Source organism: Cricetulus griseus, chromosome 5, assembly GCF_003668045.3.
Source record: "Cricetulus griseus strain 17A/GY chromosome 5, alternate assembly CriGri-PICRH-1.0, whole genome shotgun sequence".
In the NCBI taxonomy this organism is placed as follows: domain Eukaryota; kingdom Metazoa; phylum Chordata; class Mammalia; order Rodentia; family Cricetidae; genus Cricetulus; species Cricetulus griseus.
In genome coordinates this window covers 2,990,435-3,016,656 of record NC_048598.1, presented here as the reverse complement: position 1 = coordinate 3,016,656, position 26,222 = coordinate 2,990,435, and the positions used below count along the sequence as shown (strand labels likewise).

General features: G+C 43.4%; 1 protein-coding gene across 10 annotated transcripts in view; it reads right to left on the bottom strand.

The window, feature by feature from the left end:
• The window catches only part of Rcor3 (REST corepressor 3), a 42,894-nt gene extending 16,733 nt beyond the window's left edge, over positions 1-26,161 (bottom strand). For 2 of the 10 annotated variants that reach the window (XM_035444969.1, XM_035444971.1), the window contains exons 1-10: positions 25,860-26,160; positions 25,562-25,618; positions 18,015-18,092; positions 17,421-17,558; positions 15,472-15,524; positions 13,825-13,986; positions 10,365-10,489; positions 9,651-9,729; positions 5,787-6,005; positions 1,783-1,860 (exon numbers count right to left, since the gene is read on the bottom strand). In XM_035444969.1, coding sequence (XP_035300860.1) covers positions 1,783-1,860; positions 5,787-6,005; positions 9,651-9,729; positions 10,365-10,489; positions 13,825-13,986; positions 15,472-15,524; positions 17,421-17,558; positions 18,015-18,092; positions 25,562-25,618; positions 25,860-26,037 — 1,167 coding nt within the window. In that variant the 5' untranslated portion in view covers positions 26,038-26,160. Of the gene's footprint in view, positions 1-1,782; positions 1,861-5,786; positions 6,006-9,650; positions 9,730-10,364; positions 10,490-13,824; positions 13,987-15,471; positions 15,525-17,420; positions 17,668-18,014; positions 18,093-20,269; positions 20,396-25,561; positions 25,624-25,859 lie in introns of those variants that run through there. The other 8 variants (XM_027416533.2, XM_027416541.2, XM_035444972.1 and 5 more) reach the window with 7 other exon arrangements.
• Between the last annotated feature and the right edge of the window lie 61 nt (positions 26,162-26,222).

Here is a 26,222-nt window from a genome sequence, read left to right as displayed (position 1 = left end):
AAATTAAGGTTAGAATGAACTTTTCCTTGAGCTTTGGTTCTTTTTCTGTAAGATTATCTGGGCTTTCCCCACACCCCTTGGAAATCTGAGTACAACATCTAGAAAGTCTCTATTTTATTCAAAATCTTAAACATTTTTTTCCTTTAAAATTTATTTGTGTGGGTGTTTTTGCCTGCATATATGTCTGGGTATCATGTGCACTTTTGATGCCTGTGAAGGCCAGGAGACAGTAGCACACGGCCTGGAAATGGAGTTACAGATGGTTGTGAGCCACCATGGATGGAGGTGCTGGGAACTGAACTTGGGTCCTCTGGAAGAATAGCCAGTGCTGTAAACCACTGAGACATCTTCTCCAGTCTCAAACTTGTAGCATAAAGTTATTATTAGTAGTCCCTTGTTGTGTGTGTATATATATATAAAACATTTATTTAGTTATTTATTTAGTGTGTGTGTGTGTGTGTGTGTGTGTGTGTGTGTGTGTGTGTTTGCGCATGTGTAGAAGTCAGAGGCAACTTTCAGGAATCAGGTCTCTGTTTCCATTGTGTGGATCCCGGGATCCTGGGGTCAGACTAAAGACCTCAGCACCAGCAGCAGGTGCCCTTCTTCCTGAGCCAGCCCGTTACAATGCCCCTCCCACCCCGCCCCTCCAAGCTTTTGTTTGTTTGTTTTAGACAGGACCTTTCTGTGAAATGCTGCTGTCCCTCTGTCTCCAGAGTACTGAGATTAAATTTAGGCATGTGCCACCACACCTGGACCCCACCCCGTGTTTAATACCTGCTGTACTCACATGATTTTTAAATCAGGAAACAGTTAGCATCTGAAAATTTGCTTTATATATATATTTAGTGTATGAATAGATACAAAATTAAAATAACCAGTTCAAATTTTAAAGTTTCCTCTTGCAGTAATATGGGAAAATAAAATATCTTGCATTATACCCTCCCTTAATTCAATGTCACTGGAGTGTACTTAGTTTTCTTATGGGGCTTGAAATGAGGTCCTGATCTATGCGTTTTTCCTTGTTCCCTATACCTAACCTTGACGTGGGGAGCAAGATCTACTCTGTTGTCCCCCCACCCCAGTCAGATGCAGGAGGCATAGACAGGACCCACAGCAACAATACAACTATCTGGTCACTATGCACATAGAAAGGCTGATTCAGAATATGAATCCAACTTGGGAGTCTTTAAAAAATAATCAAAGATTTTACAGCCAAAACTTTGTAAAAAGACTTGATTGGATTTTAGGGGCATTTAAATTCTACTATAATTACCATGAACACAGAAACAAATCACAAATAAGGCTGAAAAAATGGGTAGTCCACATCTCCATATATGACATTTTGTATTATATATACATATAATATACACACAGTAAAACCCTCATTGAAATTTGAGCCAAAACCAAGTGTTTTGAAATAAGATTTTGTTTGAGAAAAAAAATCCCTTGTGATTTATTCTTGCAGTGTTACCAAGTCACAGGGCAGAAAAGGGGGCTTGAGCAAACACTGCTTGTCCCCAGACTGTGCCAGCCTCTCCAGACAGTCCACCTCATGCTTCATCTTAGTGAGGCTTTTCAAAGCCCCTGCTGAGGGGGGAGGAAGTGAATTAATTTAAATATGAAAACATCAATCAAGACTCAAAAGATGACTATGGGAATGAAAAATTAGGCACGATAAGTTGTCCATTTTGTGAAACCTTCAAAAGGGACCGGAGTAGACCCTGAGCACTGGGAAACTCAAAGGGAAAAGGTGCTTCATCACATGTGTGTTCAGCATCATACCTCAGGAGGTTTGAACTCTTCAATTCCACCTTCCATTTTCTGCTTAAGCGCACTGTTTACTTGCTTAGCATTCTGAACCTTCACAAAATAACAAGAATGTGAGTCAGACCATGCACTTAGCACATTTTTATGAGCACTACATAAATGAACAGGACATATCATCAAAACCATTTTAGGTTCAGTTCAGCAGAACAGACATAGTCATTATCACACCGCAGCGTGCCGTGCCATTTAAGTTGCACAAACTTGGTAGGTTGGTGAGACTGAGTAAGACAACAACACAGATCTCAGGGCTTCTCTCTGGGTAGGCAAACATTTTACCACTGAGCTACTCTCATCTTAAATCACATGATTTTTTTTCTTTAAGAAATAAAAAATTATTTAAGAAATTCATATATGTTCCAAATGAAAAGTCCTTTGTTCTTTTTTGTTTGTTTTGTTTTTGTGAGACACGGTTTCTCTGTGTAGTCACAGCCATCCTGAAACTCGCTCTGTAGACAAGACTGTCCTTGAACTCCGACATCCGCCTGCCTCTGCCTCCCAAGTGCTGCTGGAATTAAAGGGCTGCTGTAGGCACACCTGTAGCCAGCCCCTAAGTAGGCGTGGCTACAGATTCCCCTACAGGCTGTGCCACCACTGCCCCGCTAATCCTGTTGTTCTTTTAGTTTACAGTCTCTAGACATCATTTAACAGTGTCTTTTGTAACCACAGGCAGCTGGAATACACAAAGATTAGACTCTATCACCATCTCTCGTTAGTATAAGGTTCTGACAAAATGGCAACTGGCCTGTAATAATAATGATGACCATGCCTAACATTTGCTAGGTATGAAGCATCATTCTTGATACATTAAAAAATTGCTCAATTCTCAGGCTCATTCTGTGTATAAGATACAATTAGTTCTGTTATAACATAACGTTCATGTTCTGAAAAGTTATTATATTAGGAAAATCTTCAATTAAAAAACCAACATCTTATGGGGAAGGGATACTTATTGGGCAGAACATTCAAAATCTTCAATGAGAAATATGAAAAGACAGGAATCTAGCAAAAATGGTTATTTTACATTCTCTAAATTGTTAAGAAAGGCATAAAGCTACAGTAAAGATGGCAAAAAGACGTTCCAGTTAGTGTGAAGACGGGAGTAAGGCAGTCTCTGAGTTACTGTACAGTAGAAAGACGGCTACTTGTGATTCTCCCCACATTTGACATCAGATACAGTGCCACACAATGGAGCCGTGTGTGTGTGTGTGTGTGTGTGTGTGTGTGTGTGTGTGTGTGTGTGTGTGTGTGTGTGAGTGTTCGGTCAACTTGGTGTAGTTTTTCACAGACAGAAACCATATGCTGGCCCATACGAAACTCATACTATGCTCAAATTGTTCCCTAGTATATCAGAGCACTGGGACAAACGGATGTTTTCAGAACAAGAGCTGGAATAGATCTGACCCTGCTCCCGCTGGGATCATCCACATAAGGTAAAAATGTAAGACACACAGAGTGAAGAAACCTTTAGGGTAATCATGTAGGAAGGACAACCTAAGTTGTCTGGTTTGTTTTTCAACGGGATGAGCAGCCACTCTTCCTGTCAGAGTATGTGGAGTAAATCAAGGGATGGTTTAGACTAAATCAGCTGGCCATGTTAGAAAACACACAGAGGAAAAGGGAGAGGGAGAGAGGGTAAGACAATAAAGGAGAGTGGTAGGGAGAAATGTTCCAAAGGAGATAAAACCTAAACCAAGTTCTAAAGCATTCAGCTGGCAACTAAGGTTGGAAGACAGAATGAACTCTAGGCACATAGCTTTGAGGAAAAGGGGAAGAATGCAGGACCAGGGCAAAGAACCACGCAGTATGCCAAGGAATTTCAATTTTGCCTCAAGACTGAAGAAAAGTGAAGATTGTTTTAACCAAGAGAACACGATCACATTTGCTTTTCAGAAAGGCATTCCTAATAGTAATGTGGAAGACAGAAGGAGATGAGAGTTTACATTAATATAATTCACGTCAGAAATATTAATTATACAATTAAGAAACCTCTCTTTAAGAATAGGAATGAAGATTATCCGGTCGCTGGTGGAGCACACCTTTAATCCCAGCACTCGGGAGGCAGAGGCAGAGGCAGTGGGATCTCTGTGAGTTCGAGGCCAGCCTGGTCTACAAGAGTGAGTTCCAGGACAGCCTCCAAAGCCACAGAGAAACCCTGTCTCGAAAAACCAAAAAAGAAAGAAAGAACAGGAATGATGGGGTGGTGGTGGTGCACACCTTTAATCCCAGCATTCAGGAGGCAGAGGATCTCTGGATCTCTATGAGTTCAGGGTCAGCCTGGTCTATGTAGTGAATTTCAAGACAGCCAAATGCTATGTAGAATGACACTACCAAAACAATCAATCAATCAAACAACAACCAGAGTAACTAAGAAACAAAACTGAGACCCTTTTTGTCAAGATGACTGTAGAAACTCAAGCGTATCATGCATGATGGTCAGTGGAGTAGTGAGTGTGGGGTGCTCACGACAGACGCCGGGGAGTTGGGAGACAGCCACTAGGTTGGTGTGAGAGAAGGTGCTACTAACAGAAAACTACTGTGTGAAACAAATGTATCTTGGAAAATAAAAAAGAAAACTTTACTATGTTACACATTAAATGAATAATCAAGGAAAGAAACTTAAAATAGCCCACAAGTGGCTGGTAAGATGGCCCAGTGGCTAAGTGCTTGAGCCACCAAGGCTGATGACTTTAGTCTGATGAAGTTGTAAGGAGAAAACTGAGTCCTGTAGGTTGTCCTGTGACCTCCACAAGGGTGCTGTGCTCTATGGGTGTGCACAGACACAAATAAATCAACAAACATAAATGAATGAATGAATGAATGTTAAAATAAATTATGAAGAAACGCCCATAAGCACTAAAGTAGAATTGCAAATGGAGATGATGGGCCTCCTCCCCCCCTCCTGTGGGGTCTCAAAAGATTATAGACAAAGTAGCTAGACCAACGGTTCTCAGCCTGTGGGTTGAGACCCCTTTGGGGTCAAAGAGCCCTTTCACAGAGGTTGCCTAAGACTTTCAGAAAACAGATATTATAGTTATGAAGTAGCAACAAAATAATTTTATGGTTGGGGGCTCACCAGAACATGAGGAACTGTATTAAAGGGTCACAGCATTAGGAAGTTTGAGAACCACTGATCCACGAGATTTCCATGGAGAAGTGCTATAGTCTGGAAGATGAGAGTCTTTGACACAAAACCAAACAAGAAACAGGAACAGAAGACAAGAAAGGCCAGATGCCCAAGAGCCACATGGAGAGCTCACTATGCCAGCCAGTGCTTTAGTTCCCATCATGCGTGGTCTTGTTTCCAACCCTGTATGCTAACTCACGTCCAGAGGACATGGAAGCAGAGAGAAGGTAAAAGGAAAGACAAGCTGTAGTCAGCTTAGATGAACTGACTCAGGTTGTTCATAATCACAACCACTTAATTATGGCAACTCTTTTTTATTAGTAGCAGAAATTATCAGTTGATTTTCATAAGGTCTTACAAAGTTTACATACTAGGGTCTTAGTGTTAAAAAGCCATGTGGACATTGAAAAACTACTGTTACTACTACAATCCACAATGAGGACGGCACAGTTATGACTCACTGAGGAGTCACAGAGTGCCCAACAACCTACACAGAGCATTACCAACAGCCTTCAGCAACTTGCCAGACAGTATGGCTATTGTTCCTTGTTTCACAGGAATACTGGAGGCCCTTGTGAGCTGTGGAATTTGCTCAGAATCCATGCTGATGGGTAGCCATGCTGGGATTTTCATATAGAATTGCAGAGGAATTTCATCAGCTATACCAGGCTGGAGATGTGGCTCAGCAGTACAGTACCACAGTTGAGGCTGTGGGATCAAGTCTGCACCCCAAAACAAACACTGCCCCCCCAAACCAAACTACAGAGTTCAATCCAAACAAAAGCAGATGGACAAATGGACAAAAATCATAAAAGACACCAGTTTTGTAAGATACCTGACGCTTTAGAGAGATCAACTCCATGTCCAGTTGCCTCAGGATAGTGTTGGCTGCATTGGGACTACAGGAAACAGCCACCACGTCCTCCTGGGTTAAATACATGCCCTTAGGTGGGCGGCACTTGGAACGCTGCGAGTGATGGCGGTGCTGTAGGCTCTGGTAGTCCCTCCTCCCGAGGCCAACCTTGCTGGTTTGGACGGGCTGTTCAGTGTTACCCTAAGCGAACACAGCAGAAGAACAAGGCCTTTGATTTTCATAAATGTATACAGAGTAAACAATCTACTACAAATAGAAAAATCTTCGGTACTGCAAAAATACCCCAACAAGTCTTATTATTTACAAGTCCAAATAAGACACACACACACACACACACACACACACACACACACACACACACACACACTGGGGTGTAGATGACACCATGACAGCATATATTTTTGACTTATTCAATAAATGTTTAGTTTTTACATCCTGAGGACTATGAATATAGAAAAAATAAGTTACACTGTAAATTCTTCCCATTTAGTATACAATGAAGAACAAAGCAACAACTTTGCCCCAAACTACAAATTATACATATAAAGGTCTACAAAAAGAACAATACAGAAAAAAGACAATTTAGGCATCACATGCATTTTGGGCAGCTGGTAAAAAGAGGAAGGTTTTACTTTTCTTGGCATTTCAGAACAATGTATGACTTTTGTGGTCAGAATGGGCACATGATGACCCTGACTCTTATGATATGGACACTGTCAAATGTGTGCATGTGGCTTGTAGATAATAAAACTCCAAACCCCAGTATTAGGTATCATCAGCTCATGCCCCAGAGGAGTTAAAAAAAAAAAGTTGTTCCTGTAGTGATGACAATGAACTATTAAGTGGTGTTAATACTGAATGTCCTAAAATGGAAGCACGGTGTCACTTTGTGTTTCTGAGAGGACTCCATTAAGACCTGGCTCATCTTCCTGACACCTTAAGAAGTGGGGTTGAGTTCACAGAACCGCAGAGTCAAGTGAAATTCACCTCACTGCTGGGGACTCAAAGCAGAGAGACGCTCCTAAAGTCTTTGGATCAAAGGTTCTCCAAGCTGGCAGTGAAGTGAGGCCATTCCTCAGCAGCCTGAGACCATGAGAGGAGAATTCAGAGGGAGATGGCAGAGGCCTGAAGCTCCAGGCTTCAGTGGGAGCCATGCAGGGCACAAGAGACAAGGCAGGATGCTAGAAGGCACACCCATCAATGTGCAAAGCAGGGAAAATAACCGGCCACTCGCTCCACCAAAGGAGAGGGCTGGAGCCAGTCATGCCTGTGCCAGCTTTGGCTGAAGAAAAGAAACACTGAGAAGTCTTCCCTGAGAACCCCCAACCAGATTCTTGCCTCAGCCAGGTTTAGGCCCTAAATTTAAATGATCTATGTAGCTTGAGAAGTGCCAAATAAAACATTTTAGAGGCTTAGGATGGTAGTGCCTAAACACACTTAGAAACAAATGCAGATGCTGTTTGGAAGAACATACATACTCTAATCTCAGGTCTTAGAGATGTGTATGAACTTCTAAAAGATATTCCTCAGGAAAAAAAAAAAAAAGAACAAAAAAAGGACCACAGCAAGAAAGAATGGTGACCCAAATAAATATGCACATTAAAAAACAGCAAAAAAGAAAACACCAAATTTAAGTTTGAATAAGCTAAAGAGAAAAACAAAACAAGATTTGACTAAAACTGTGGGTTTTTACACAAATCACAAACTGGTAGGGTTTGGAGTCAAAGTGTCTGCTGATCAGAAAGTCCCTGGGAATACTGGCGCTGGAATCTAACTTAAATATAGAAGACAAAAATCTCCTGAGTACACAAGAATAGAAATACAGGAATAGCTAGCTCAGAGTAGCAGACAGTAAAATGATGGAATATATACGTCTCTAAAATAGGCCACAGAGGGAAGAATCCAGAGAAGGCAAATTGGCTTGGGGAATGGGCTCAGCACAGAAAGCGTTTGCTGTGCAGCAGGAGGACCGGGTTTCGAGCCCCAGTCCCCACACCAAAACCCAGCACAGCAGCAAAGTCCACAACCCCAGCACTGGGTGCAGAGAGACAGGGCTCCTGGAAGCTCACTTGCCAGCTTTGTTTAGTTAGAACAGCAAGCTCCGTGAGAGACCTTGCCTCAAAAAGAAAAAGAAGGTTGCCGGGTGTTGATGGCGCACGCCTTTAATCCCAGCACTCGGGAGGCAGAGGCAGGCGGATCTCTGTGAGTTCAAGGCCAGCCTAGTCTACAAGAGCTAGTTCCAGAACAGCCTTCAAAGCAATACAGAGAAACCCTGTCTCAGGAGAAAAAAAAAAAAAAAAAAAAAAAAAAAAAAAAAACCAACTAGGAAGAAATCATTTTCTAAAGTGAACCCTGGGGCTGAAGAGAGACAGTGGTCAAGAGCAGGCTCTGCTCTGGCAGAGGCTCTGAGCTCTGTCACCTGCACTAACACTGGGTGGCTCACAACAGCCTGCAACTCCAGGTCCAGGACTTCCACAGGTACCTGGCTCATGATGCACATATTCACGCACAGCACGCATAAAGACACATGATTAAATTTGTCTATGGCTCAAGGAAGCAAAAGCAAAGCAGACAGGAGTGATGAAGAAATTAAAGGATCTGAAAGTAGCTTGGCGCTTGAAAATTATTGAAGTCTAAAAATCAGGAGAGTTAGAAAACATCAGGTTGAGGTCATTCGGGATCTTAAAATGTCATTAATGGAGAAATTTGAAGGCAAGGTCAGGAACCGACAGGGACAGAGTCTTCTGACCATGATGGTTGCTGGGGAAATGACACACTTCACATAGGTGGACACCCAGGTGAAGACAGAGCCGGCGGCCACCTCCACTCCAGGGCTGTGCCCACTGCTTACTCCAAAGTTGCCTCACCTGTCAACGCTTGGAATGCTTTCCAAATGCACAACTCCTTACCTGATGAAATGGCATGGGTGTCAGTTTAGCCTTTGCTTAATGACTGTAAGTCTCCTGACTGTCGGCATACCGAGACAGCACTTTCCTATGGGCACTCTTCCCCCTCTCACTGAGCCAGCTGTCAGAGTTCACGCCATATACCTGCCACTACTGTCTAATTGGCTATAACATGGAAAAAACACTTCTGAGAAACATTGGGTAACAAAACAAGAAACCCTAAAATTTTACCCAACAAATCTTACCATGTAAAGGTGAGCTTGATTTTTTTTCTAATGGATTAAAGACTAAGAATTTCGACAGACCCGTTTCATCTGTGACTGGAGGAGATAACTCAACACTACTACTTAACGGGTAGTAGAGGTTCTAAATATTACAGTAGTTTCTAAATTTGAAATCTACTTTCTAAACCATTAATACAAAAAAGTCTCCCTTCTCTTCCTGAAAGATTTATTTTTAAATGTGTGTGTGTGTGAGTGTGTGTGTGTGTGTGTGTGTGTGTGTGTGTGTGTGTGCGCGTGCGCGTGCGCACTAAGGCCAGGGGTGTTAGATCTCCTGGAGCTGGAGTTACAGGAAGTTATAGGCCATACCTGAGCACTGGGAACCAATCTCCAGTCCTCTAAAAGGGTAGTAAGTGCTCTTAACCACCATGTCATCTTTACAACTCTCCTTTTTTCATCTTATTTTTGAAACAGGGTCTCATTGTGTAGTCCTGGCTGGCCTGGAACTCTCTAAGTAGACCAGGCTGGCCCCAAATGCAAAGATCCACCTGCCTCTGCCACCCCAATGCTGGGATTAAAGGCCTGTGCCACTGTGCCTGGCTCTAGGCCTCTTTAACCCCATTGATACAGAGTGCTAAGTCGTCAGTCTTTATGGTCAGGCGACCGTAGCAGGCACCAGGACTTCTAAGGATCATCACCTCTTTTTTGGCTTCCTTTTTTGGGTCATAGTCACTGTCATTCCCGTCCACTGGGTGTGTGTCTTCCACATCATCGTCACTGAAAGAAACAAGATTAGTGCATCTTCTGGTAACCGCACTACACATTCCTAAGAATTGCCACTGGGAAGAACATCTGTTCACCTGGGTTTCAAAAGTTCTAAGAAACATTCATCCTTTGGGGTTTACAGAACCACTTAAGCAATATTGTTAGCTAGAAAAGTAAGAGATGTCGTGGGAAAGAAATTTACAAGTACCACTTGGGAAGAGAAGACATGCAGCTTGATGGAAGGCTGGTAACTTCAGCTCTGTCTGTACTTGGCATAAAGAGACAAAACACAGTCATAGTAATGGGGACTTGAGCTACTCAGCGATGTCACTTCAGTAAACATACAAAGACCATCTTGCACAGAGCATGGTCTTTAATATATTTGTGTGTGGAGGACTGGGGTGGAACCTAGGCTCACCTTACAAATACCAGTGCCCTGCCACTGAGCTATATCCCCAGGGAGTCTTGGATTCAGTGAACAGCCAGAAGGAAGCCTTAGAGTAGAGAAGTTCTTACAATCAAGACTTCTGACCACTTGGATCTTCCTCACAGCACAGACAGTGCTGTGGTAGCTTCTTGTCTTATGAAAAATACACAACCCAGTGGAAAGTCCCCAACAGTGCATCAAGGTAGAGCATTCAACCTACCTGTCACCCTGATTATGCCTATTGGCCAGTTTACGGGCCTGGCGATCCATCAAACTTGTCCTTGAGCGAGTTTTTTTCCAAGAATAGTAATACTTTACAAGACTTGCAATTGTCTTATCTGGAAGCTTAAAAAAAATTGCTGTTACTATTAGAAAGTTTAATTCATAAACTCTGATGGACAAATGAATACCAATGTCATATTCTTTGATAATGAAGGCATAATATGGAAACTATGTCATGGGCACCTGTATGAGTGAAAAGAACATGGACTTCTGAGTGACTGGGTGGTGATGGAGCATGCTTTTAATCACAGCACTCAGGAGGCAGAGGCAGGTGGATCTCTGTGAGTTCCAGGCCAGCCTGGTCTACAAAGCAGAGTGAGTTCCAGGACAGTCAGGGCTGTTACACAGAGAAACCCTTCCTGGAAAAACCCAGAAAGACTTCTGAGCAGCAGGGGAGATATAAGAAGTGAGCTTGAGAACCAAAAAGCACAGGTAACAGTCACAGTCCTCATCACACCAGTGTTACTGACTGACTGTTAATAGTCACAGTCCTCATCACACCAGTGTCACTGACTGTTAACAGTCACAGTCCTCATCACATCAGTGTCACTGACTGACTGTCAGTAGTCACAGTCCTCATCACACCAGTGTCACTGACTGACTGTCAGTAGTCACAGTCCTCATCACATCAGTGTCACTGACTGACTGTCAGTAGTCACAGTCCTCATCACACCAGTGTCACTGACTGACTGTTAATAGTCACAGTCCTCATCACACCAGTGTCACTAACTGTTAACAGTCACAGTCCTCATCACATCAGCGTCACTGACTGACTGTCAGTAGTCACAGTCCTCATCACACCAGCGTCACTGACTGACTGTCAGTAGTCATAGTCCTCATCATATCAGTGTCACTGACTGTTAACAGTCACAGTCCTCATCACATCAGCGTCACTGACTGACTGTCAGTAGTCACAGTCCTCATCACATCAGTGTCACTGACTGACTGTCAGTAGTCACAGTCCTCATCACACCAGCGTCACTGACTGTCAGTAGTCACAGTCCTCATCACACCAGTGTCATTGACTGTTAATAGTCACAGTCCTTATCACATCAGTGTCACTGACTGACTGTCAGTAGTCACAGTCCTCATCACATCAGCGTCACTGACTGACTGTCAGCAGTCACAGTCCTCATTACATCAGTGTCACTGACTGTTAATAGTCACAGTCCTCATCACATCAGTGTCACTGACTGTTAATAGTCACAGTCCTCATCACATCAGTGTCACTGACTGTTAATAGTCACAGTCCTCATCACATCAGCGTCACTGATTTACTATCAGTAGTCACAGTCCTCATCACATCAGTGTCACTGACTGTCAGTAGTCACAGTCCTCATCACACCAGCGTCACTGACTGACTGTCAGTAGTCACAGTCCTCATCACATCAGTGTCACTGACTGTTAATAGTCACAGTCCTCATCACATCAGTGTCACTGACTGACTGTCAGTAGTCACAGTCCTCATCACACCAGCGTCACTGACTGACTGTCAGCAGTCACAGTCCTCATCACATCAGTGTCACTGACTGTTAATAGTCACAGTCCTCATCACATCAGCGTCACTGACTGACTGTCAGCAGTCACAGTCCTCATCACACCGATGTCACTGACTGTTAATAGTCACAGTCCTCATCACATCAGTGTCACTGACTGACTGTCAGTAGTCACAGTCCTCATCACATCAGTGTCACTGACTGTTAATAGTCATAGTCCTCATCACATCAGTGTCACTGACTGTTAATAGTCACAGTCCTCATCACATCAGTGTCACTGACTGACTGTTAATAGTCACAGTCCTCATCACACCAGTGTCACTGACTGTTAACAGTCACAGTCCTCATCACATCAGTGTCACTGACTGACTGTCAGTAGTCACAGTCCTCATCACACCAGCGTCACTGACTGACTGTCAGTAGTCACAGTCCTCATCACATCAGTGTCACTGGCTGTTAATAGTCACAGTCCTCATCACATCAGTGTCACTGACTGTTAATAGTCACAGTCCTCATCACATCAGTGTCACTGACTGACTGTCAGTAGTCACAGTCCTCATCACATCAGTGTCACTGACTGACTGTCAGTAGTCACAGTCCTCATCACACCGATGTCACTGACACTGCTGAGCCAGTGTTCCTGTCTTCTTCTGGGATGGTGGTGGTGGTAGGGAAGATGTCACAAACTAACTTAATGAGAATGTCCCCTAGGTTCCTGGCATGGCCATGCTGTCATTCAGCATTTGCTTCCTCAGGGCCGCTCAACTCTCTTTTCTCTAGTTTAGAGTCTTTGGGAAATGACTGACATTAACATGGGCTCATACCACAGAGTCACACGGTGTGGGCGCTTTGAGTCTGCCTCTCTCATGTCTCAAACACGAGCCACTTGGGGTACTTCACAGTCTACTTTCAAAGTCACTTCCATTTTAAATCTAGATTTCAGTTAACAATGCAGACGGGTCTTGACCACTGAACGGCCTTTGACTATTACAGTGGTGTGTCACACTGGCAACTAGGATGAGAACTACCTACCTTTGATTATGGAAGCCATGCATATGCAGAGACATCATTATAATGTACAGAATGCCAGCTTAGCACATGCCTATTGTTTTGGTGCAGCACTAACCATTTTAGAGCTAGCCATATAGACTATAGCAACTGGCAATACAGACATTTTTCCTTGAAAAAACAAAAGCCAAAACAGCACCAGTAATCCCCAACGGTTACCAGACAGCGCTGACGTAACACATAGACTTAAGATGGGCTTCCATGTTGGAATTATGCTGGTCTTGAATTTCTGTATTACTTCAGTACTGTCTTTTTATTGGTCTGTCCAGTTCCTAGTGGTCAGCCTTGGGTACGTGGTACAAGCGAGCAATACCAAATGGTCTCAGCAGGTTGTACGTATCTGTGCATGTGAGTGTGCATGCATAGACACAAATATGTAACAACAATAATTAAAGTGGTCGTGAACGTGATGGGAGGTGGGGAGCGTGGGAAGAGTCAAGGAGAGGAGTGATGTGCACACAGTGTTCACATTCTCTCAAAAAATTACATCAAAGATGAGGACTTTCACATACAAGATGAGAGAAAATCCTGACGTTAAAAATTGAAACATGAAAAAAATTAAATTAAATTCTTACCCCCCCCCATAAAAAATCAACCACCAAACTTAGCACCTATCACTCACTTGAGACCAGATCAAAGCCAATTCATTAATGTGGAAGCATAAACCTGTTATGCATGGATGATTGCAGAAAATATTGTATGCCAATGCACCCGTTTCAGGTACTTTTTAATGTTAAAATGGAAAACATTTTATACTTAATAGGAAGGAAGTATTCAACAGTATCATGAGACAATTATTGTAACGGTAATCTAGTAAGACAGAAATCACCATACCATTTGCTGAATCCTGTGGAAGCTCTTCCCGTGAAAACTGAAGGCTTGTTCAAATAGGACTTTGTCCTCCACAGTCCACTCATCCGGAAAGGGAGTGAAGTTAGGAAGGTCAGCAAGGGACTTCTCAATGTTATGTTTATGCCAGAACAGCATGCCAAGCGCCTTGGAAGGGAAAACACCCTTTACTCTAATGGACTGGCTTCCACCACTCTTAGGAGTTAAACACAAATCACATTACAATTTCGAGCCTATGACTTCAGCTTAAGGTAAACTCAGCTTGGGACCTTTAACAGGGTAATATTTTAAATTGGAGCCTCAGAACAAGTGTTTGTGTATGTCATATTTGTTGCAGAAGTAAGAGAAAGAGCCACTTGGAGTGACTAACTCTGAAGCTCACAGCATTTTATCACTTTGTCAAAGTGTAGGGAAAATAGTCCAAAAGAAAGCTATCCAGTAAGTGCCTGCAATCAATAACTGGATAAAATTATCAATTGTAACACAAGATCCAGAAATATCCAGTTGGACTTAGCAGAGAAATGCAAAGCTTTAACCTTTTAGAATTGCTATACACTAAATAATTCTAAGATTTCAGGGTACTTTCACTACAACTACCGCAATTTATTTTGTCTCATATTTGATAAAATATTTGTATATTTATTTTGTGTTACCGTTATATATACATACAATTATTAGAAGTCATCTAAATAACTTCAATGAATTCATTGGTAATTCATTTCTAAAAATGTATTACTTTCCCCTCTATTTTAAGTAGCAAGGTTCTACCTTTACTACAAGGTATTAAGTATTATTTAAAGAATAAACTTTCATTCTGTTTTAAAAAAGAGAGAATTTTTAGTGGTGAGTTTAAAAGTAAATTTCTGTATTTTGATAATAGAATTGTAACATAAAGATGAAAATGAACCAATATACACCCATATTTTGGAAGATTAACTTTCTCAAAGATTAACAAAGAAGGAATGCCTCTAATCCCAGCACTATGGAGCCAGAGGCAGGGGGATTCTGTGAGTTCGAGGCCTGGCTGGTCTATATACTGAGCTCTGGGACAGCCAGGAATACATAGAGAGACAAACAAGATGGATTATAGGCATGGATATAATCCCAGCCCTGGGGAGGCAGAGGTCGGAGGATCACTGCAAATTTCAAATTCCAGGCCAGTCAAGGTTATAAAGCACTTGCACAACCACAAACCACTTCCCAAACAAGCAAACAAACAAACAAAAACTAAAGATGTGACATGGGCCGCTGAAAGCTTCAAAGAGTTAGTTTATCTCTATAGATAAGCATGCCAGTTTCCAAAACCTTACACAGATTAGTGTAGCTTGGTGAGGTGGGCTCCCAGCGATCCACTTACACAGATTTGATCTTTCTCTCTAAGCTGGAAGGGCTCTAAGAGTCCCTACCTCAAAGCAGGAGGCAGTGGCATATGCCTACAGCCCCAGCTGTGGCGGACAGGTTGATTGCCTGCTTGGGTAACATAAGGAGACCTGATCTTCTGGCATGAAACAAAGAGAAGGAAGTGACGGCAGGAGATGGCCTGACATTGACCTCTAGCCTCCACAGGCCCACACGCGCCAGCACACACATGTGAGCACACACACAAACACATACACATGTTTCTCTACATACCTGTTCCACGTTGTAGCCATGCTTCTCTTTTGCAATGGCGATGTATTCATCCACTGTAATGGAACGATGGTATCTCGTTACTTTCAGAACCTTCAGTTTCTCAGATCTAGTTTTCTTTTTTTTAACATGCCAAGATAATTTATTATTCTGAGTAAAAAAAAAAAAAAAAAATAGCCGAAGCTACTAAAGGAGATTTGCACACAGAATCGGTGGCTCCTCACCTGGCTTAGCATTTCATTTAACCTGATAAGCCTACGACCATATGTGACATAATTACTAAATTACTAAATTAAGGGACGTTACTATAATTATTTTCATATGCTGGCCATTACCCTTGTGAAGGAGACAGTGGAACCTAATTACACTGCAGAATCCTAAAATAAGCCTGGAATGCTTGGCTATATAAGACCCTTTCTCATATTTGTAAACGAGGATGACTTGTCTACAGTTCTGCAGGCTGTACAGTATGGTAGGTGGATGTGTGTGAATGTCCCTGACGCTCCTTTAGCTCTTCTATTCGTTTCACAGGGCTCGGGTACCCGGTTTTCACTTATCCGCCGTATGCAACCAAATGAACAGAGTGTCCCAGATACGCAGTTTTAATGGTGATGTGCTGGGCAGCTCAAGGCCTTGTAATGGGTGGTTTTCAAGAGCCACTTTTAGGTGGTGTCCACAGTCACTCCTTTATCCTTTTACAATTTTTTTTATGCGTATGTACATGTAACTAATTCCTTAAACCCATTTCTAAGAAGCGGAAATCTTTAGAATTCTGACCTGGAATAGCCACTCTCTACCTGAACTCACTTTTCTCCTCATTTCTCTCACTTCTAACTTTGCAGGGGTGATTTTAACTTTTGTACCTTAGTTTCCAGCTCTAAACTCATGATAAAACAATACAGACTCTCAGGATTGAATGAGTTAACACCCAGAAGATGCTCGGTAGTGTGTGGCACTTCCTAAGTACTTCTAAGAATCTGCTATTGTTGAACATTACAATTAATACATTAATATGCTATTGTAAGTATTCTGTGATAGCTATTTTTAAATGAATGCTGTATTATGTTTCCCCAAGTATAATCTGATACAGAAAGTCCAAGTATTATATTTTGTTTAGAATCTGCTTAAGTACACTACAGACATAGATAGATGCTGACTGAATACAACAAAAGTATATTACAGTCCTTTCGATAGCAAATTAAGTAATACCAACTGACCAGAAGTGGTCTCTGCCCTGGCTGGGCATTAGAACCAATGACAGGGCTTTAAAAGCATGTTCAGGCTTTGCCTCTGAAGATGTGGGCTACTCAGACAACAATACACCAATACCTTTGAGAGATTCTAACACACAATACAACCAGGGTTGGCTGCTGCCACAGACCTGCTCTGGACCTCCCTGTGGACACCATCCTAATGGTCACAGTACCTTCCCGCATTTGGTTTTCCACTCTGCTAGAAATGCACCATTGGACCAAACAGTGAAACCCATGACGCCTGATGCTTGTTTTATGAATGAAATCTGGTGTGCAACAATGAGCAAACCTCTCTCAGGTTCTCAGTGTGTTTCTTATTGAATGCCTCCAGGGCACAGGATCCCCAGCTTGACAGTGGGTGACACCTGGCTGACCCCTCTAAAGCTTAAGTTAGGAAGATCACTAGGTATGCAGACACATACCCACTTTCCAGTTTTGTTTTTTTGTTTTTTTTTTTTTAAATCTCAATTGCATTGATTAGCATGATTAGATTTACGTACAGGATAGACAGGACACTACTATTCTTTCCTCAAGACTTCATAAATCACAAAACACATATACGTTCAAACAATGGTAGGAAATGCTCTTAAAGACAGGCGGGCCTATTTCACATCTGCTGGAATGGCTGTTTAGTGTAGCTGCTGTGGCTATCTAAGAGACTGACAGCTGAATGGAGGGTGGGGATCTTAGCGTTGTTACCTGTGTGTTTCCTATATCTGATGTGCCGCAAAGGGGTCAGGTCCGCTACATCACACTGAAGTCTAAAGCCATGGGTCAAGAAGTGCATGGTGAGGGCTCCAGAAGGTCTCCGTCCAGAAATGGAGGGCACAAGATGACCTGAGGGCTGCAGTCACTTCTCTCACCTTCCCTCTTTAAATGGTAATGGGAGTGGGCTCTCTGAAGCTCCAAGGCATTTCTTTTACTGCTCCATAGACTGAGGAAAAGCCTGTGCAGATGTCTACATAGTAACTCCCTCCCCTGCTTGAGGATGTAAGCAGCAAAGCCATCAGAGCCTAGGGTTTTTGCATTCATGGGCCTGACACAAACTGAAATGATCAGATTCACTATCTTTCAAAAGGAAAAAAAAAAAAAAAAAAAAAAAAAAACCAAAACATTCTAACACAATGGAGGTTCCCATTAAAAGAAGAAAACAAAGGTAATTCAGTTCTTCACAGAACCTAAGAGACTAAGAGACAGATGCAAATTACATTTTGAACAGACTGATTCCCTATGGATCTTAACACCCAATCTCAGAAAACAAACAAACAAAAAACAAAAAACAAAAAAACTTACATTTGGCATCTGGGACAGTGTGGTAAGGCGACCACACAAGCATCCCTCCATTGTCTTTATCTGTGTACTTGGTAGCACCTGAGGAAAAATTAATTATTTTCAATATGATAGCTTTTTACTTATATCCCAAGTAAACACAAGCAAATTTTCATTTGTTTCAGTATAATACCTGCAAGGAAGGACAAAGACACAAGAAAACAGCATGAAGAAATTTACATCAAACACAGTAAATCACCTGGTTGTGGAAATGAAGGAAACTGTGGTGAACATTCTGCTCCCACTTTAAAAGACTCTCTGTCCACCTGAGAGATGTGTCTAACTCATCTGGCTTTCTTTATGCTAGGTAGGGCTCTGCATTCAAAACTGACCTTTCCCCTACAGAACCCCTGCCTCACTGTGCACGACTTGTATTTTATCTCATCCCTAAGTCTGCCAGCTTCCTCTGGAAACTTAATTTCATTACACTCCATATTTATAAAAAACATGTGCTCCAAGTCAAGGGCATAAGAGCTAACACAATTTCTTCTTCACATGATTGGGTTAAGTCTAGAAACACACTGTCTCATGTTATAATCTATAAAGTCCAAAACATCTAGCCTCATTAATGTAAGTTGAAAGTGAACCCCATGAATGAAAGCCTGCACAGGTAACCCAGGGCTACTTCATGCCTGTAGATACTTTTAATTAAGCAGGAGTCTTTCTGGCTTCTACTCAATCCTTAGGCACAAGTTAGTCAAGTGTTAACCTGTTAAGCGCTGCTGCCATGCTTTAAGATCACTGTTCTTCATGTGGAAGATAGCTATTTACCACAAACAGCCAGAATTTCAAATTAGCCACAGAAAATATTAATAGAATTCTGAGGTTAAACTGTTATTATTATAAGGTATTTGGAATAGAGGCATTCCTTGCTACAATTTGTTTACAGAGACGTTAGTTATGGGTCAATAATTTACTTCAACTTGGAGAATCATCATATACTACTACTAAATGTTTGGTGAGAACTTTTAGTTGGAAGAATCATACTAATAAAACATGATTTTAAACCTATGTTTTATGATCTGAAAGATTAAGGATGGTGAATAGGTTATCTAACTATTAGGAAAAAAAAACACAACTACACAAATATAGTTAAAAGCAAAACCTTTGTGTTGTGTTGTGTCTTTAAGAAAAAGGTGACAAAAAGAGGAACTTAAAATTTTTACAAAAAAATCCGAGTCAGAAATTTATTAAAATGTATAGTCAATGAAAATAAGCTTTGAAATATTCTTTAAAAATTGGTATAAATCTGTAATCCTATTGTTTGGGAGGCAGAGGCAGGAAGATTGGGAGTTCAAGGCCAGCCTGCGTTACAGAGAAACCCTGTCTCAGACTAATCTCCAGCATCCACAGGGTGTGTGGTGTTGCACACTCAGAAGCAGATGACTACTCAGCAAGATCTGGGGTTTGAAGCAGGCTTCTGTATTACATTTAGTGAAAAATCTTTCAACCAATCAAGGAAGCCAACAAAATGCCAAACAATAAGGTTAAAAAAGAAAACCAAACAAAACTAAAATAAAACACTTGCAATATTAAGAGATTTAATTCTTAGTCATGGGCCTGACAGGTTAAAAACCAAAACAACCAAAGCTTATTAAGGCCAAAGTCAAGTAACTCAATGGAAACCAAACAAATGCCACTCAAGCCTTTACCTTAGAAAATCAAATGTTTCCAGTGAATATCCTAACTTCTATGCTTCATCAAGGAACTGATACTTTTTACACGATTGCATAAAATTGTGACAATAAGATCATTTGTGCTACAATGATAAATGTGTTTTCTTGCACCCTGTTTTTTTTTTTTTTAACACCCTTTCACATTAGTATGTGTGGTGCTGTGTACATGCCATAGACTATGTATGGCAGGTAGAGAGAGAACCCATGCTTGGTGGCAAGTACCTCTTTCCACTGAGCCATCGCTCCAGTGTGGACCTCATCAGGAATTACACAAAGTCTAATGTGTCTCATTAAATAGCTCTTCTTAGACAATCATCTTTTCCTCCATTTACAATACCAGTTATGATTTTCCCCCCAAATTTTCTGTATTGGAATTAAGGGTCTGATATGATGAATCCATTGTCCCCTTCTTGAGGACACTGACTGCTCTTCTAATGTGGGATGATAGGGGTGTTTATGTAAGTGACCTGACAATGGAGAACGCCCAAGTAGGCATTTCACAATGTTAATTATGGACCCCCTACCTTTTCAATTATACATCACCTGTCAACTAGGCCCAAGAAATAATGATGTTTACAGGAAAGAGTACAGATTACAGATTTCAGACTCCTAGTCACGGCAAGAGTGCCACCTTGGAGATCTCTTCTTGTGTCTCAGTTCCCCTCATCTATAATAACAAGGAATATGTAAGTATCTACTTAAGGGCTGCTCAAAAGGAAAGTCAGTAAGTTGATTATGTACACACACACAGGACAGTCAACTACTAAGATACAAAGTAATCAACTACTAAGATACAAAGTGATCAACTACTAAGATACAAAGTAATCAACTACTAAGATACAAAGTGGTCAACTACTAGGATACAAAGTAATCAACTACTAAGATACAAAGTGATCAATTACTAAGACACAAAGTGATCAATTACTAAGATACAAAGTAATCAACTACTAAGATACAAAGTGTATCGAGTAAGGGAGGCTTTCTAGCCTAGGGCAAAGTGCAAAAACAGCAATCTGTCACTTTCTAAGACTGCCTTTGAGAGATGAGAGGACTTTGGTGCACAAATATATTAAGCTAAGATTTTGGATCGTGACATAGAAACATGAACAAATTATGTGTGGTAGATGTATATATGTGCACAGGCACGTGCCTGTGCATGCATTCACAAGTCATGTGGTGGTCAGAAGTCAGCAGAGTGTCTTCTCTCAGGCTCTTGTATTTTTATTTTTTTTCTAAGACAGGGTCTATGTAGCCCTAGGTGTCCCAGAACTCACTGTCACTATGTAGACCAGATAGGCCTCAAATTCACAAGTGATCCACCTGCCTCTGCTGGAATCAAAGACATTCACCACCAGACCACATGACTACAGACATTTTTCTTTTTGGACAGGATTTCTCACTGAACCTAGAACTGACTGCTTCCCAGAAATTGGCATGCCCTGCCATATCTGACTTTTCTGTGGTGCCAAGAGTCTGAGCTGAGGTCCACATACTGTGGGGTAAGCACTCAGTCTGCTGCGCTATCTCACCAGCAGTGTAAGTTTTAAGGGATTCAACTTTCAGACTTGTAAGTTTCTTATTCTCTTTTTCAACATAATCTGCCTGAAAACCCACCTGCAACCTAAGCGATACTGTAGTCTCCCCAGTATCTGAGGCTCCAGTTTCTATCAACTGTAGTTGGAAAATACTAAATGGCCACACCCAGAAATGAAGAACACACAAGTTTAAGCTCCACACCAGTCTGAATGGCATCCCGAACTTTCACAGATTCACTCAGGGATGCCTAGGAAACCTGTAACCCTGTATGCAAGGAGGACCACAGTGTGGACAGGCTAGCAGTAAATGCCCTCTCATGTCAAACAAGCATGTTTCTTACCTCACAGAGACAACATTTCCTAAAAATGTAAAACTCCCAAGCTCTCCTTTATGGAGGAAACCACAACTACTGCAGTTTTAGTCAATTATGCACTAACTCAAGCCAGGAGAGACTTAACACCTGGAACTTTATGTTCACGAGGACGCCTCATGAAAAGCTGGACATATGTGAAGGAGTAGAGGAGTTGGGCAGGCCATCAACACAGCACTTTGTAAGTGTCTGTCTCAGTGTACACAAGCCCCTGTGGAGGCCAGAGGAAGACATCAACAGGGCATCCATGTCTTCCCCTATCGATTTCTGCCTCTTTGTCATGAGAGAGTCTCTCATTGAACTCGAAGCTTGACATATGTCATGACTGGCTGGCCAGGAGCTCCCTGGATCTGCCCGCCTCTGGCTCCCATGGCTGGGTTACGGGCATGTGCAGCCAGCTCTGGCTTTTTTTGTAGATGTGGGTGATTCAGAACCAAGTCCTCTTGCCAGCACAGCAAGTATTCTTACCAATGGAGCTATCTCCTCAGTCCCCAATAAAGCACTTTTAAGTATGCAAATATATCATGGGGGATTCTGTGGGGAATATGCCCCAAAATGACTTCAAAGACAAAAAGAAAACCTATGTATTTTATAAAATGGATACTGTCACATTGATGTTTATATATAAATAGATGAATTTAAAAATAAAGAATATAATTTTATTTCAAAGTATTAATATTTTAATATACCAAAGATTACATTCTTCATCAGTTATTTAATTCAGCAACAATTAAGAAATGTCAACTTTAAAATATGTGACTCTTAGTCTCTTCAAACTTCTTTTATGGGTCTACGAGTCACTGCTTTGTGGGTATTTTCACGTAATCTTGTGATATTCTTAACAGTCTCCCTTTTATGAACAAGAAAACAAGCCTCCAGAGGTCAGGCAGTTCATCTCTGGTAACTAGCTGTACCTCAGAGACTTGAAGGCAAACGGCCACCCAGCAAAGCTACTCCTCAGGGAAGGCACAGTTAGGTAGTAAAGCCAAGAACTAGTAAAACAACTGATTTACAACTGATAACCTTCCAAACTAGTTAACAATTAATTTACAACTGAGTGGATAGCCATCAGAAATCCAGTTAGAAAGACATCAGCATGACTACTAAAGGTAACTGCCCCCAACCCAAAAAATGATTGACAAGTGAAAGATAACAATCAGAATTCCAGTTAGTAACCCATAAAGACATCAGCATGACCACTTAAGGTAAACTTTCCCTACTGGTCAAGCTTCAGGAACCCAATACAAACCTCAACTCCACCTGCTGGGGGTCTGTTTGTCCCCGGTGTCTGAGCTGTAATGGTGGCTCAACTTCTATGCTGTCATTTCTACATCACCGCCACTATCTCCTAAAATCTCCTACTTTTCTATGCTCTCATCACAATATTCCCAGCACCTAAGGAATTTTTCTTCCAATGGACTTACAGCTAAGGCTGTAGCGAATAGTTTCCATAAAAGTTTCCATTAAAGGTGTGGGGTGCACACCTTTAATACCAGCACCGGGGAGGCAGAGGCAGGGGGGATGAGTTCTAGAACAGCCATGGCTATGTGGAGAGAACCTATCTTGAAACAAGAAAAACAAACAATTGCACGAAAGGGGGGGGTAATGAAGGAGAAGAAGAGAGCTTACTTACTTCTCAGTTTCACTGAGTAATAAGTCCCCTTCCCTTCTATTATCTTTTCCACAGCAACACTTATAGCAAGTCAACAAGAAATAAAACCTTTGCAAAATAGTAAGATAGTACAACCCAGAGTAGAACAGCAGCAAGAGGCACAGGGAGCTGAGTTTCCTGGAGAAAAAACATCTTAATGATTCACATAGCTGTATCCTTGACTACACTGTTGAGCAGAGAATAAGTGAATCTAGGCAATATGAGGTTTATCCTTATTGTATTAAGAATACCAGTTATAGTTAGTGTAGATACATTGGAAATTCTAATTAAGAAACAGTAACATTTCACTGGAGGGGGAGAGGTTGTCACCTTTCACAAACGTTCTATGTAGGCGGAATAAGTAAATCCAAATGATGGGAATAGTCCACCTAAATAGATGGACTATTCTCCCCAGTTTGAAATTTGTTGTACGATTTATACTTAAAATGACAGATGTTTTGGTGCTGGCGTACATACAAGCCCCCCACCACTGCACACAACCAATGGGAAAACACATTGACCGAAATCGACCTAATTGGGCAGAAAGATAGGTGTATTTATGGCATGATTCAGCTGCTGAGTGCCATCTGGAAATGACTTCACCAATATTAAAAAAAAAAAAAAAACAAAACAAAAACAACTGAGTCCCAATGAAAGCTCCAAATAGTTCTTCATAATTATGAAATCTAATCTTTACTGAGTAACTGCCATATGCCTAGTCATTTAATCCTGGCAAGAACTCCACGCAATAGCTTTTTACAGCTAGGAAAACTGAAGCTCAGGGAAGGCCAGTGACTTGCTCAGAGCACAGAAACAGGAGTTGAGAGTTAAATTCCGTCTGTGCTTAGGCGAAGGTATCTTCTTTCCAAATGTCTAACTAAGCCCCGAAGCACCTTGGTAATGTGAAGGAATCCACCTACTAGCTAGCTATGCCAACAAGAAGAATAATTTTCACACACACACACACACACACACACACACACACACACACACACACACCATTTAGTACTATTGGAAGCCCACCACGACAAAATTATTCCAACAGCTGTGCCACTCTGAAGGCGACCCAAATCCGGTGAGCACTCCGATGTCAATCACCAAGTTGAAGGGAACTTGTCCTGATCACCACTTCACCCTTTTCCCTGCAGAGAGGGGCTGTTATCTAGACTGGTAAATATCACATATCGCATTGTCCCGACGGGAACAAGGATCGAACCCCCCTAGACCCTTACGACTAAATAGACACGACTGTTTTCCTTGTAAGATTACAGGTAAGCCCCGTGCATATAGCTTAAAGACAACTCGGGCGGCTGACCCTGGCAATGCTGTTAGAATGCGCTCTGAACAAAAACCGACTGCAGGGAAAGTGGGAGGGCGGCCCAGGCAGGGCAGAGCCCAGCGAGCGAACGAGCCGCGAGTCTGGCTGGGTTAGAGCAACCGAGCACTCCAGGCCCAGAGGCTCCAACAAGGGCGCCTCCATATGCGGAACTCTCGCCCAATCCCCGAGCAGCCTCGCATCCCGTGACCGCCGGGGAGCCTGTTTGGAGAAAAGTAGAGAGGGAGCCCGCAAGCTGCGCTGGCGGAGGGCGCTGGAACCTGGCTGCTCCGGAGAAAATGTCTCCTTGGCAGCCGCGGTCGCTGTCCTGCGGTCTGGCTTCCCCGGGCAGGGTCGGCGCTGGGGGAGGGAGGGCGAGGGGCGGTGTCGGGCGCGGGCGTTTCCCTGCTCGGGTCCCCACTGCCGCGACGGAAAGAAAAAGCCAGGATCCCGTGTGCGCGGGGGTCGCGGGGCTCGCCCTTGGCCGGGGCGGATGACAGCAGCCCGGGGCTGCCGAGCATGGTGCCTGCGGAGCGCGGCCGAGCCCCGGGTTCTCCGGGCGGGTTGGTGTGGCATCTGACCTGGGGTAGGTTCGTTCACACATAGCCCGTGCGCCCTCTTCTGCAGCCCCCGCGCCCCGGGCCTTGGACCCGCGACCTCGTACGATGCCAGCAGCGTGCAAGTGCCGCGGGAGGGAACCATGTTCACCTTGCCATGCACACACATCTACCCCCACGTCCTGTGTCACTGCCCAACCGAGCCTTTCAGCCTCCCAGCCCGCGAAGCCCTGCCCTGCCCTGCCCGGCCCTGCCCTCTCCCGGTGCTCCCCACACCCGTATCGGTAACTCCCCCATTCCGATGTCGGCCACCCCGGAGCAAGCCCGGAAAAAAGAGAGAGAGAGAGGGAGTGGGAGAGAGAGAGAGAGAGAGAGACGGGGTTTTCCTGTGAGCAAATATATCTACCTGGATCGAATTCAGGGATCCGAGCTTGGTATTCAGCTCCGACTCTCATCCCAACATCTGCAAAGCAATGCCAAGAAATATGGTAAAATGCTAATAAATACGGAGAGGCGCGGGGAAAGGCAAGGCAGAGGCTCTCAAGCCGCGGGAGCGCGGGCGAGGCCGCGGCCGGGTGGGGGCGGGGAGGCGCGGGTCGCGGGGCTGCGGCGGCACCGGGAGTTCCGGCGGCCACGGCTCGGCTCCGAGGGGAGGAGGGCGCGGGGAGGGGGGCGGCGGGCGGGCGGGGAGCGCGGCGAGGTACCCCCGTGCTCGTCGTCGCTGCTGCAGCCGCTCTCGGGCTCCGAGAAGTGCAGCCCGCCGTTGGCCGAGGAGCCGCCGCCGCCGCCGCCGCCGCCGCCTCCCGCCGGGCTCTTGGCGCCGCCGTTGGCCGATCGGCTCTTCCCCAGTAATTCGGGCCCTTTCTCCATCATGCCGGGCATGGTAGAGGAGGGGGAGAGGTGGCTGACGGGCGCGGGCGGGAGCGCGGAGGAGGAGGAGGTGTTAATGTGGAGCCGCCATCACCGCCCCGGTCGGGCCGTAGCGCAGTCGCCCCACAACAACCCGCCCGGCCCCGCCTCTCTCCCCTCCCCTCCCCCGCCGCCGCCGCCGCCGCCGCCGCCGCCTT